At 40.8% G+C, this 14757-nt stretch overlaps 1 protein-coding gene across 4 annotated transcripts in view; it reads right to left on the bottom strand.

Annotated features, from left to right (window-relative positions):
• Positions 1-1016: 1016 nt before the first annotated feature.
• Positions 1017-14757, bottom strand: part of LOC148031003 (phosphatidylinositol 4-phosphate 5-kinase 9-like) — a 33413-nt gene continuing 19672 nt past the window's right edge. For 2 of the 4 annotated variants that reach the window (XM_087684544.1, XM_087684545.1), the window contains 9 exons: positions 14577-14691; positions 5247-6685; positions 4965-5132; positions 4604-4769; positions 4354-4464; positions 4079-4266; positions 3020-3195; positions 2539-2683; positions 1017-2454 (listed from right to left, as the gene is read on the bottom strand). In XM_087684544.1, coding sequence (XP_087540670.1) covers positions 2193-2454; positions 2539-2683; positions 3020-3195; positions 4079-4266; positions 4354-4464; positions 4604-4769; positions 4965-5132; positions 5247-6418 — 2388 coding nt within the window. In that variant the 5' untranslated portion in view covers positions 6419-6685; positions 14577-14691 and the 3' untranslated portion in view covers positions 1017-2192. The remainder of the gene's footprint in view (positions 2455-2538; positions 2684-3019; positions 3196-4078; positions 4267-4353; positions 4465-4603; positions 4770-4964; positions 5133-5246; positions 6686-14576; positions 14692-14757) is intronic. The other 2 variants (XM_087684547.1, XM_087684546.1) reach the window with 2 other exon arrangements.

A 14757-nucleotide genomic window follows, 5' to 3' on the forward strand; every position in this document is an offset into this window, starting at 1 on the left:
GATTATCAACCAGCAGAGAGGAGCCCTCCCTCAACCATCTCCCTTTTGCCTTCAAGATGGTGTGGCACACTGGCTACAAGGGATTGGAAAGAGTCACAAGACACTAGAAGAAGGCAGAATCTCCGGATGGGGTGATATTTGGGACCACCCTCATAAGTGTGAGCTAATGGAAATGCAAGAGATAGCAAGGAGGTTGAACACCAATTGGCAAGGAGGTTCCAAACTTGGTGAAGCTCGGACCAGTTGGGATGCACTTCAAAGCTGAGCTTTCGCCTCTACCTCCTCACTCGGTGCCCCTTCAATCCCTATTCCCAAGAACCAAGGTCGAAACCTTGGAGATGCAGAACAAGAAGAGTGTGGACTGGTACAGTCTGCCCTCATCCAAACTCAATGTTGCTACTATGGAATATATCATTAGGACTCTGGTCATCATAGCTGCTTGGAAACATAGAAATAGGGGGCCAAAACCAATGTACTTGTGGGATGCTGTACAAGGGAGATGCTATCTTTACTTCACCCCTTGCGAAAGAAAAGTCGTGTACAAAATTAGTCATAGACTCCTTGAAAGAGCGTTTGTGTAACTGATTTTGGGGCACTACTATCCATTGCATCTATATGATGCAGCTGTAAATATTTTCTTGACAGAAATATCTTTAAATGTTACCATTTTTTCAAAACAAATCTACAGAAGGAAGCAAGCATACTAACTACCATAAAAGGAGACATTTGTGCTTTCCTCTTGGCTCCAATTTGCTAGGGTTATTATAAATAGGTCAAGAAGGTGCAGCAAGACATTTGAAGAGGTCAAGAAGGTGCAGCAGGACATTTGAAGACGGTTCGTCAACTGTGCAGAAAGATGGGCTGTTTTGTTCTATTTTGGTCCTCTGAGGTTCTGGATCGCAGGCGTAGTACTACCAGTGGAGGGCATCTGACATCTTGTTCACGATTCACTTAAAGTTTGTTCTCAATGTTTGGAACTTAATACAAACAAAACGACCTGAACAATGAAGGATGGGTTTTGATAAGGTAACGAAGCCCTTCTGCAGGCAGAGCAAGGGGCTGGACTCCTTTTACAGTCCATTACAAGAGGATCAAATTGACCCTATCATCTTAGTGAAAAGATATACAAAAAGAGTGCAAGTTGCAACTCATAGCTCACCTTAAGAAAATGGCTTTACTATCGAGGCTTTGGTAAAGAATACAAGATCTTAGATGTAGATTAAGGTATCCCAAAATCTTTTGTCAAACAGACAAAACAGGGATTTGGTAAAATAATGTTTCAATCAAATCCATCCTTCCCACGGCAGCTTTTTTGAAACCTTGTGCTAACACTGTCTTCAATCTAATCATGTAACTTCAGACGTGGCAATAACAGTAGCTCTCAAGCTTTTGTCAGCGTGACAAAAGTAGGGACTGAGTGATAATCAACAAACCAAGTGAATCAAGCTTTTCCCAGATGCTTGCTCAAAATCTTAGGCTGCCAGGCAGTAAACCCTCTGTGTCATCGTCTGCATTGTTGCCACATGAGTTTGACAACAAAGATCGTAGCAGAGGACTGAGAGCCACTGTACATAAGTAGAAATGTAGACAGGTGATGTGCTTGGATTAACAGGCACTGGCTCAGGGGGTAACACAGCTTATGTCAGCATAATATTTTGAGCAACATTTTCACTTCAGCACATAGGAGGATGTTGTATATCCAGGATGGGGAAGCTGTTTGCTGGTCATGGGGTTGCTAACATCGTGGAGTATGAAACAAAAGTGTCCACCCCCACAAGTCCTAGTGCAGGCCCCCTGATCATAAATGCCTCCAATGTAAGGGGCCAACATTTTCCCCTGAGCACATAAAATAGGAGGGTATTATACATTCAGGATGAGAAGCTGTTTCTCGATCATGGTTTGCTAACACATGGAGCATAAAACATCAGTGTCCACCCTAGAACCCCTTGTGCAGGCCCTTTGATCATACATGACCTTCAACGTAGGGCAGGGAAACTCAGCCACTCGTTCAACAAGACGTGTGGCCACTGGGCCCTCACTTGGCCCTGACTTCAGTTTTAGACCAGCAAGGATACTGCAATCTTTTTTGACTGTGCCTTGGAAATCATACCAAGTCATGCGTGTAGACCCTATCAATATCTTGCTCAGTCTTCCATGCTCTCACAAATTGTGTGAAAATTCCGTACATATATTCACGTTTTTTCAGGAAATATCTGATGCATGAACTGCTGGAATCGCCTGGAGTATTGTGAAGGGTCTACTGCTGATATCGAATAGCAGTCATATTGTATTGACTTGTAAGCATGCTCTAGCCTTTTGCCCATATCATACTCCTGAAGGATATCAATTATGCCACAATAGAGTGCCACATCCCAGACCTCCTCACGATGCCCATCATCATTATATTGATGCCGACAAGCTCTTGCAGGCATGTTCGCACCCAACTGCAGACAACTGCATTGAAACCATACTTCAAGCTATAAGTTGGTTGAAAATCACGAACTGACAACTAAACAGGAGTTCCGGACATGTTGGCACCTTTCAATGTCTTGAATCAATGACAAATCCTCTCCTGAAGCGAGTCTTAAGGAGCTCTGCCTTCCCAAGATTTTCTTGTCTCGGTTGTTCACAGGTAATTCTGAGGCAGGAGGCCTTGATGTCACTTCCACTTCAACAAAACCTGCTGCTTATAGACGCACAGACAAAATATATTAATTAACATTTCTTCGGGACATATTGAACACAATTACATGATATAAAAGAAGGCGACTTGTACATCCTTGATATATGCATGTAACTGTAGATTTTGCTATTAGGATGCACTATACCACAACTGCAAGTGTGTAAAAGAATAAATATTAAACTTCTCTAAAACACCATGGCACATAGACGACCAGAGTTTGCTACAGGAATCCCAATCTTTGTCAGGAGAACAGTGAAAAACACTCGCGAAAAGAAAGTTAGCCCCACAAATCTAAACAGAAAATTCAACAAGGGAATCACAAAGCAGAAAGCATGCCTTTGTTAGTCACAAATCTGGAAACCACTACTTCATGCAACGGCAAGTCGACCTTTGGACACAGTCTTTGTGAAAACGACTTGGAAAGCCGTGGAGTCTTGAAATGAAGTCCTAATAACAAACTGTAATCCATGATTCGTTCGGACTCCAGAAAATTGCAATCCCTTGAAATCTGCCTGTAGTCAAAACAGAGAACGTAAGCCCTTTTTCAATCAAATACCCATATGCACAAGGACCCAAAACGATGCATCAGTTTTGATATCCTACATTGGCCCTGTCACTCTGCACGTGCACACCATAAAAATAATGCATCAAATTTAATGTGTTTAGATTAGATCTAAAGTCTAATGTCCCTTCAGCTGCCTCCTTGAAGTATGACTTCTGCTTAGTAAAGTGGCGACATCCTTAAAGTTAAATCTTATTTCCTGCTAACAGTACTAGCCCACCTCACCAGCAAGAGGATGAAATCAACAGATAGCACCAGCCTAAGTAAAGTGGCATCATCCTTAAAGCTAAATCTGATTTTCTGCTAATACAGTACTAGGCCACCTCACCAGCAAGTGGATGAAATCAACAGACACATGGCATCAGCTATTACTTTCTTTTGCTCTCACTCACTGAACCCATAACAGCTACTAATGTAAATGCCCAGGGACAACAGATAAACAGGCCCACACCACATACAATGGTTTGATCAAGAAATATCTAGCTAGTCACACAGCCTTTCCTCATGTCACACTAGGTTTTAATTGGTGCTTGCAGATGCCAAGTCTTCATCTACTACCCAATGGGCAAACATAAACTGCGCACACATATTTACCTCCCTCCCAGAGACAGTTGCCACAACAGACTTAATACTGGAAGTGGGTCTTCACAAGTGGTTAGTTCTCTGAAGTTAAGGTTCCGTGACAGATGGTGACCTTTTTGTGGCATGTTCAGACCACCTTGCTAGAACCTGAGTAGAGTCAAATATGAATGGAGCTCTGTGCAAATCAGTACCAGAATAGCCTCATTGCATCCTTCTCTCATCAAGATAACTAGGCAGGATGGTTAACTTACTCCAGGACTGCATCCCTGAGAGAGGAATCCAGGTAGAACACATATTCCAGATCCAAATCTTTCAATGTTGTAATTTCATCTGCTTCAACTCTGTCTGCTGATCGACCTTGAGAAGAACCCTTCAGATCAAATCTTCTGTGAATCCAGGAGTCACTAGACACAACATTGCCCATCACAACAAATCTAACCTGTCAAGTGAAAGATAAGATCAGTTACTCCACAATTCTCAAGACCTAAGTGGGATGAGTAACAATTTTGCTAAGCTTACTACTCACCTTCTGGCCACCCGCTGGTTTGATTCTGTAGAGCCCCAAAAACTTTGTAAGAAGCGTGTTTTTGTACATGCAAACGTGATGATAGTACCTTGGAAGCATTCCAAGGAGTACCTGTTGACAATTAAACCCATTTCATAAGAAAACGAAAAGGTAACATGCACGAGGTTCAGTTTTTAAAGTGTTATAGAGAACCATCTTATCTAGCTCCAGAAAAAGCTTACTGTCCATTGAAATTATGTTTGTAATATACCTTAACTTCTGATTTCCGTAGCATCTTAATCAAAAACTGCTCGTCTTGAGAAAGATAAAACACGCTGCCACTTTTTCCAGGAGAAGAAAACTCTCTCAAACCATCACTTCTGCAAATTGAGTGCATGAAATCAGCTGCATCAACCTTGAATAACTCCCTCAGGTGCCTGAAAATGTATGGTTTTGATAAATTAGACAAATATACTGGAAATCATACAGTTTGATCAATAGCATAAAGAATGAAAGAACCTAAAAATATGGGCCATTATCCCTACAATGATTTCAAATAAGATGTAAATTGCTGCCAAAGAAAACATAAACCTTATAATACAACTTCAATTATGGTTTTTGCTCATGCAGACCTGAAAACAATTGGACAATAGTCCTTCCACTTGAAGTCTGATGACTGCTGAGAGGAATTAAACTGAGAACCATCTCTGTTTAAGGCAACCTTCAGCCTGGCTTTTGGGCCAAAATCAATAGGAAAGAGTTTCCTGTTCAGTTCAGGTGATATCTTCCCTACGGAGAATCTGAGAGAAACAAAAGACACACTTAGTTCTTCAATCCATATGCTTATAAATACTAGGATTCAAGCTTGGAAAACATAGATGTACAAATGCAGCTATGACAAGCAAGCAACATGCCTGACTCCATGTTGCAGGCTCAACATCAGTTCATAGCTTTTGTGGCCTTTAGAAATAGTTTCTCCAGGTCTTCTTCGCTCTTTCATAAGCCAATTGTGTTTAACTGAACTGCTGTCTGTAATTGGAATTAGAACCGCATCTGATTCTTGTTGTAGATTACTCTCCTTGCTTTCAGGAAGAGACCCATTTAAGTTAGCAAGCTTGGAGATAGAGTTTGTGAAACCATTGAGCCTCCACATTGTATCAGACATTTCCTGGTCCTCCTTCATGGACAGATCTGACAGCTTCTCTGATAAGGCCAGCCTCTTCAACTCCTGTAGCACATCAGGAGAGGTTACACTTTGCCTTGGGGAAGGCAGTGAAGCAAGCAACTCATCTTCACTTCCTCTGAGGTCGGAGAGAGATTCAGGTGTAGTGTCAATTTCCACCTGTTTGCTTACTGGTTGAAAGAACCTTCCTCCTCCGCACTTCAAACCCTTGCTCCAAGTACCTACATAACTGCTTCCATCAGCCCAGGTGTAAACTCCAGTGCCATTAGCTAAGCCATTCAGCCACTGGCCATCATACTTGTCACCACTTGCCCATGACAATACACCTCTACCACACATCAAACCACCTTTCCATTCTCCTGTGTATTCACTTCCATTGTTCCAAAAATACCTTCCTTTTCCTTCAGGCACATCCCACTTCCAAAAGCCCTCATAGACATCTCCATTTGCATACCGCTTCCTACCAAATCCATGTTTTTTGTTCAAAATCCAGTGACCCTTGTATATCGTGCCATCTGCACCTGTGAATGTGCCTGTCCCATGGAGGTTACCATCCATGACTTCACCTTCATAGAATGACCCAGAAGGCCAATATACCTTCCCTCTGCCAGTTTGCTGGTCAGAGCCCCATTCACCTTCATATAAGCATCCATCTGACAATAGATATTTAACTTTGTGTTCAGATCGCAATTGCTTCATGGGCACCATGTTATTAGCTGAATGTTTTTCACAACAGTACACCTTCATTTCCTGACTGATAGCTGGCAATGTCTTATCCTCAACTGCAGCTTGCTGTGAGCACATTACATCTTTGGACATCTGGACATAATCAATAGGAGCATCCTCATCATCATCCACATGAGCAACAGGGCCTGACATGCAGAACAAGCCACTTGGAGCCATCTTTGGATACAATTGTGTAGGGCCTCTCTCTGACTATGAGTTCAAGTACATGGGCAGCAGTGAATTCTGCATCCACTCAGGACCAGCTTAACACAAGCAAAGACCCATCAGGCATGGTAGTGAAGACTTGCTTGGCAACAGTCATGCTAGGTTGAACATGCATGACTATAAGCCCAGGTAATAGGAGCTCATCACTGCATATGCAAGTCTGAAGGCCTTGCTAAGAGATTATAGCACAGCGTAACTTCCAAATCAGTTTAGCCATCCCTGCACAAGTGAATGTAGATAAGACACACCTCTCTCTCTCTCTCTCTCTCTCTCTCTCTCTCTCTCTCTGTGTGTGGGCCTGTGCACAATCGAGCTCATAGCAGGAGCAAGGAGGACAAATCTCCTGAAAACGTTATGGAGTGTTTGTCCCGCAAGAAATTGAGGACTCCAACTCTGACGAGAACTTAATGGAGTTCGGTACATCAAACTGGGAATGTGTCAGAAATAAAACAACATTCCTGTCCCTTCACCAAAAATATTTTGCATATGACTTGGTGAATGGGTGAAAATTATGTGAAACTGAATGAACTCCACGCGCCCAAGCGAATGGAATCCAATAACCAACTTGTGAGTTCCAGCTCCAGACAGGAAATGCAGCCCAAGCTTGCTCTTCAGTATTGGAAACGCTTTGTAGACGCAAGCAAATATTTGTGGTCAGTGTCGCAAGGCTCTATGCTCTCAGGAGTCTGTTTAGAATGCATCATATGCATGGTGCATAGTGGTCCTGTCTTCATAGAAACAATTTACAGATGCATTCACATATTTGAGGCTAGTGTCACAAGGCTCTGTGTTCTTAGAAACCTCTGTAGAATGCATAAATCCACGGCGTATTGTGTTCCTGTCTACATGGAGATCACCATATCGTCATAAACAGTGTATTCCTACTCCTGCTGCAGACTCATTGATCGATCCTAATATTGGGACAGGTTCATGGGTGCACTTTACTAGCAGGCATGGTTAAGGACACTACTATTCCACATCTTACCCACTGCTTCGTTTCTCAGGTAGGGGATGCCTGAATATCAGAGGCCAATTTAAAATCTCAGGTAAGGGAGGGAATTAAAAAGCAACAACAAGACCGTACCTGGATCTGCTTTGGATTGGCTCTGCGAACGTATGATAGGGATGTTTAATGAGGGAGGGGTTTTTCTCAAAAGTACTCTGTGGTCAGCCGAGTTACAACCTGCAATGTATGCCTTGCGGAGCTAATAATACAGGAATCCCATTGAAAGGAGAGTATAGTAGAAGAGAAACAGAGAGAGACATAAGAGAAGACACAGAGAGAGAGAGAGAGGACGAATGACAGTTCAACATAGTCGTTTAGAGGTATCGGATTAGACCTGTAATAATTAGCAAAGGCCAAAGCCAAAGGCCAATGATTCTTCCAATTATATGAGATAGAGAAATATAAACGACGGTTCGAAGAAAAACACAAGGATTGGAATGCGCATCAGTAATGATAAACCCCATGATAAGAGAGAGGGCACCCGCATCCGGGCCACATGGAAGAAGATCTTTGAGGAGCTTACATGTGGATTGCGGGCAGATATGGAAGTCACACAATACGAGAGAGGGTGGGAAAACAGAGGTACATGAGAGAGGAGAGACTACTATGACTATATGAGAGAGAGAGAGAGAGATGGAGTGAAGAAGTGAAAAAGAGCAGGCTGCAGAAGGCAACGTTTTTTTGGCTTCTCGAGAGGAGGGGGACTAGGTAGTGTGAGGTTTCTGTCCTTCCTAGGAAAAGGGGAGAGAAGATATGGTGAGGATTTTTTATTAGTGTGTCTTTGTTGCCTGGTTGTTGTACCAATGTAGAGGAGAAGGAGGAGGAGGAGGAGGCCTAGGAAGGCCTACTAGGGAGAGCCCTATGATAGGATTGCAGTCTTTTGAGGGGAACCTAACAAAAAGAGATGGAAAAAGGAGACCATTGGCCTCTTGTGTGGTGATGTAAAGAGGGGAGATAGGAGGATGCTAGCAGCTCAATCTGGAATTTATTATTTTATTACTTTCCTGGACAGAGAAGACTTGGTTGGGCTATCTGCTGCAATGTTTCAGTTAGACTCCCTCTCTCTCCCCCCTCGCCCCCTTACACCATACATGTGTGGACGGATGTGTGCTTGTGGATAGATGGATGGCATCGTTAGGTGGCAGTTAGTGAGAAATTGGAGATGACGAGTGAAGAGGAAGCTGCCAGCAGACATTTAGCCTAGTGAAATTGGTTATAAATGTAGTTACATGCTATAGAGAGAGAGAGACAAAGAGGAAGAGTCAAGGAATGACCCCTAGTCTTCCATACAGCCCTTTATGCAAATACTAGCTATCGTTTGAATCTAGTCGTCTGTATACACAAAAGCATCAACACCTAATGCTATCTAACAACTTACGTGAATGCCAATCCTTGCTGCTAGACTTCATACAAAATCTCCCATTACAATTACAATGCAAGGTTTAGAGACTACACATAATGCATCACATCCATTGCTTTAAAGACCACAATGGCGTGCATTAAACTACATCAGCATAATAACATATCGAGATAATCACCATCGCCATTAAAGTGCAGGCAGCATGTTTATCACCTCCCTTCTGGAAAGGGCATCCCTTTTGAAGCTGGGTAAAGGAGATACTGTTTGTCGTTGGGTTGAATGGAAAAGCTAATAGTTACAGCATGAAAGCATAAGATCCTACATGCAGATGAATTATATAAATGAATATGAATAAATGTATCTATTCATTTAGAAGTTGGAACCTCTCTCTCTCTCTCTCTCTCTCTCTCTCTCTCTCTCTCTCTCTCTCTCGTGTAAATGGGGACTGCACTCCTGCACGCACAAACCAGAGCTAGCTTTTAACTGTTGACAAAGCGTGAACAATTGACTCCACAGCTTCTTAGGTAATTACCACTGGGTACGTCTTGTTATGTGTCTTTTCGTGTCACTAAAAAATGAATATTAGTTAATTGGAAGAGATTTTACAGGTTTAAAGAAAAACGATATTTGCGAAAATCTCGAGTGTGAGCAGAAGGTAGAAGCTCTCTGGCCTCTGCTTTCATCGCCCCTGCCGAGGCAAAGTTTGGTACTGGAGGGCCCTGTAGCAATCGAATTGCTTGCTAGCAGCAGAGTTACCCAAAAGGGTTTGGAGGGGGAAAAAAAACATAAGGACGGCATAATTCGGGTCAGAAAATTAGTCCCAAATTGTGTGTCATTTTGCTGTTGTTTGATTGCCGGCCGAGGGTATGGTCGAATAAATAAATAAATCCTCTTTTTTGCATCTCGCTCAATTAGTTAAGTAAATCCGGATTAAAGAGCAAAATGAAAAGAGTCTTTCTTATGTGTAGATTTCGTGTGTAATCGACGATCGTGATCTCGAGCTCCGGTAGAAATCTCTGCAAAAACGGCATAGGTTTTTGTCCGCTGTCCGATTCATGGGATAGGATAAGTGAAGCAAGCAACCCAAAGAAAAACACAAAAAAATAGTTAAAATAACTGTAGATAGCAACTAATGCGATGTATGTTTTTAAGAGGATCTGTCTCAGCTTCTGGAGAATTTTTCATTTACTAGTTCACAGTACTTACAATCAGATGTTTTCTCAGGGATGAGATCGAACGGCAAGGCTGAGGGCCTGCTGCTACTGCTACTTAGTCTCTCTCTCTAGGTCTCTCGAGAAGACTGCAGGTAAAATTCCTCCTGCCAATTTTCATCCCCCCCGCCCCCCTTCTCTCTCTCTCTCTCTCTCTCTCTCTCTCTCTCTCTCTCTCTCTCTCTCTCTCTCTCTCTCTCTGTGTGTGTTCTCTTTAATTGAAGCATAACGTACATCTGCCCCAATTAAGAACGTTTGCTTCTTCTAAACGTCCCCTTGAAGTTACGTTTTTTTGCCCTCCTTGCCTCTTTTTCTCTCACTTCCCAATTTTAAATAGCCCTACAGTAATCGCATTTTCACTCACTTCCCCAAATTTAAATAGTCGTAAAATAATCGCAATCAATTGTGACACAACCCTGAATCCTAAACCTCTTTTCCATTTTGCTGTTGTTGCAAATTGCAAGACCTGATGACTTGACATGAAATGCTATTGTTTTCTTAAAGTTTATTCCACTTACATATAAATAAATCAAAGCATTTTCTTTTCTTTTTTTAAAAGAGCGGCTTTCTATAATTTTGAGAGGAATTCTTCTTGGGAAAATAGACTAAAGGCAGTGATCAAGAATTCTCTTTTGGAGAGAAAGAATGCAGCACTGATTTTGTTGCACAAAGGAAAGGAAATGCAGTCGGTACTTTGGCTCTTATGGGGGTTGCAGGCAGAGAAGGAATTGAAGAAGACTACGACAAGCAGTTAAAACAGGAATAGGCCTGCAAAATTTAACTCTGATTTCAATATTTAAAAGCCTTTTGACCTTGGGCCTCAGAACTCATAGTTTTATTAATAGTCACCTAAAACAGTGTTGATTGACGTGGTGAATTATTCCCATAAGCCTGCCTTACACCATTATTTTATGCCATAAAAGTAATTAAAAAACAGGCTTGCCTCGCAATGGCTACCAGAGTTTACCATCCACGGCTTATGAAAACTTAATTCTTTTCTGGATGGAAACTGATTGATCAATCCATGGATTCATGCACTTGCTTCCGATAGCCCTAATGATCGATTTCGCTAGGCTTTATTCCTATTACAAATGCGGGAATATGACAAAGAAATGTTATAAGGTAAGGGTTTTTAATTAACCGGCGATTTGACTGGCTTGGATGATTACGGCTTTGTCACAAAAGGAATGTATTGTGTGACAACAAGGGATTTATTCTTGGATGAACTTATGATTTAATTAATAAAAATTTGAGACGATTTTGCCTTGCATATTTTTGTGCTGGAAAAGTGCAGCTCTCCTTAAAACGCATCAGGGACACGATAATCCGAAAAGGATGCATTGACGGCAGCAGTAAATGCATTCTATGGTGAGATCATTTGTGATTTTTGCATTATTTTTTACTTTAATTCTATAATGCTTCACTTTGGAAAAGAAAATGGTATTATCAGTAATTAGTCGCAATACTTTAATTTTCCAGCGAAGAAGATGATAACAGAATTCTCCTCCACAAGATTTATTTTTTGGATCGTTTTTCTTTTTTCTTTTTCTCTTTCCTCTTTTGGTTGCCGAACAGCTTTTCCAAGAAGCATGAAAAAGACAAGGACAAGCCTTTACTATATTTATTATTCAACGAGCAAAGAGATAATAAATGACCGGAAAGCCAGTTAAACGGAATCGCGGCTATATATAGATGGGAACAGGCCTGCTTTTTGACGTTCATGGATGCCCTTCGTGAGTATTTTAGGGGACATTCTAAAATCATCGTTGCCCTTCATTTTACCCATTGTGACGTGGAAGAAAAAAAAAAACCCCCTTCAGAATTCACTTTTTCAAAAATTTAAGGATAAATCAGTGCAATTGTGTAGCCAAAGGTACCTATACATCCGGATTCCCCACATTTCAATAACTTAAAAAGTCAAGCTCTAAAACTATTATAGGTAACTACAAATAGTACTTAAGGCTTAGAATCTCAAAATATCCAAGGTAATCAATCACTTTGACATGCCACTAGAAAACACAAAAGACAAAAGACTCACTAAAGAATGAAGGTACCCAACATCATACAACTTGCATTGCTCGAATATCATATATCCTGCGTGCTTTAGCATCTTGCCAAATCTCAAAAACTCAATCCCATTCCACATCATCTAGCTTTGGTCCTGTAAGTGCAACACGCATGAGAGCATCCAAAGTTTTGATCGACATTGATGTTCTTCTTGCATCCTTAATCGTATTTTGTCGTGAGAAACCTCTTTCACATGTCACAGTGCTTGCTGGAATAACAATAGTAGCTTGTCATAGCTTCATCATATTAGGAAAGCTTTTTTGCCATTCTTTCATTAATGAAAATGCTCTCCATGCTTCTTTCATTGTAAATCCTTCACAATTCAAGCGAAGAGTCTCGGTAAACATAAACAACTCTCGTTCACAAGCTTTTCTATCAACCAAGGGATGTAATGACCCATCTCCTTCCTCACATGGTTGAAGATGTTGTACCAACTTATCAAGCCATCGCTTAGCATTCTTCTCTCTAATTTCATCATCTTGAGCATAAAAGCATGGGCTAAAAAGCTTTACAGCGTTAAAGAGTAGAAGATTAGGAAAACGAGCATTTAGACTATCTATCAAACATTGCACATAGTCCATTGCTAGCTGCATGCAAGATTTCAAAGTGCCATCAATGTGTGGTCTTATCATTGGAGTGTCTTGCTTTGCAACATCATTTTTCTTCCCATTAGATGCATCTTCTTTGTCTTTACCTTTAGGAAGCGGCCTATATATCAAGTCATGTCTATGTATATAGCCATCCTTATCAACCATTTCCAAAAATCCTTTTTTAGAACACTCCAAGAACTTAGATAAGTATGTGGTATCTACTGCAAAATACATGGGTCTAAAAAAGCAATGCTTGAGCTTTGATATAACCACATCAATAGCACTTCCAATGGATGTTAGGTCCACCTTTTCTTCTTGAAATTTTAGACTCAAGAAATTCAATTCTTTTAAGATATCGGCCATCATATCAATGCAAAACTGCACAACAAAATGCCTTGCTTTATTGTACCAATCCATCAACTTTTCATTTTTCCAAGTTGTCAAGATGGCAGGCATTAAGACAACAAGTCTTTTCATTACTTGTCCACGTGAAAGCCATCTGATTGCATGAATTTGTAATGGTCGATGTGCATCTAATTTTGCATAATCTCTAAAAGTGACATCAATTCATTGTTTCTTTTAGATGAGTTATTGATCCATGAGTACACTTTGTTTGCTAGCTTCTCTATGAATAGAAGCTTTGGAAATATTTTGCAAGCATCTCCAGCAGCCAAAGCTTGTCGATGTGCAATACAGTGCACTGCTATTAAATTTGACAAGTCTTTTCTAAGAAGCCCAACAACCCTTGTCTCATGTCCAACCATACATGATGCCCCATCAGTTGCCAAGCTAATCATTCTTTGCTTGGCTAGACCTCTTGCATCAAGAAACCGCATCAAAGCATCATAGATGGTCTTTCCTTTTCCATCTGTTAGTGTCATAATACCCAAAAAACTTGACTGCTTACATCCCACAACTTTGCATGCAAGATAAGTACCATATACTATCAAATGCATCTCAAGTCCTCTATCTGTACTGTCATCCAACATCACTGAAAAGTATGAAGATTCTAGCATAGATACAATCTGCATTTCCAACAACCGACTTGACATTGCCAAAAGGAACTCAATGCCTGCATATCAACTTGTATAAGAAGAGTACTCTGTAGTCCTTGGCATATTTGGAACATTTAGAGACATAGCCAAGTCACAAAGATCTTTAAATGAGGCTATTGAGTTGTCCTTCTTGGCAACATAATACATTAGTTTCATGGTAGTGATAATCCTTGCCTTATTTGCATCATCTATTGATGCAATGTGCACTGGAATTGGCTTTGCTTTCTTTTCCACTGCACAAGTGTACTTAGCCATTGCCATCTTATGGCCACTAGACAAAGCATGTACCTTGATTGCATCATGTTGCATAGTAATATATCCATCTCCTATACCCCATGGACCGGATACTTTGTACATTTCGCACCATTCACATTTCATAACTCCTTTTTTGCCATCCCGCAAAACATATTTGAGCCAAGGAAACTTTTCTTTCTATTGGGCTCTCAATTTTCTTATTGAACCTTGTTTTTGCTCTCCTTCGGCATTTGAAGCATTACTTGCATTTCCCAAAGAAGGTTCCCCTTCTAAGCCATGCATATTACTTGCATTTTGTGTGGAAGACGACCCTTCCAAGCCATGCATATCTAAATCCACTTACAAATCATCATTAAGATCAAAATCAAGAGGACAAGTAGTAGCTTGCTCAGGAGCCGGAGAGGGAGCTACCCAACCAAACATTGCTTTCAGAGTCTTTTGCCTCTTCATTGTTTTGGGTGCCATTGAGAATCTATACTAAAACACATACATTATAAAGCATTAATTTTCACGAACTATTATTATAATGCTTAAAAAAATAAAGCGATAAAGATTAGATGTCATACCTTGATCTCAAAAGTAAGAATATCGTATTGTCAAAGCCCTTTGAAATTATGGATTACCTCTTCTCCACAAAGTCACTATCCGCAAAAGCCCACCCTCAATATCCAATGGAAACTCCTATAAGATGAAGACCATATCAAATTTAGATACACTTGTGTTTACAACCTATAATCAATCATTTAG

Source organism: Lygodium microphyllum, chromosome 9 (assembly GCF_053477565.2).
Source record: "Lygodium microphyllum isolate KBCC chromosome 9, Lygodium_microphyllum_v1.1.10, whole genome shotgun sequence".
In the NCBI taxonomy this organism is placed as follows: Eukaryota; Viridiplantae; Streptophyta; class Polypodiopsida; order Schizaeales; family Lygodiaceae; genus Lygodium; species Lygodium microphyllum.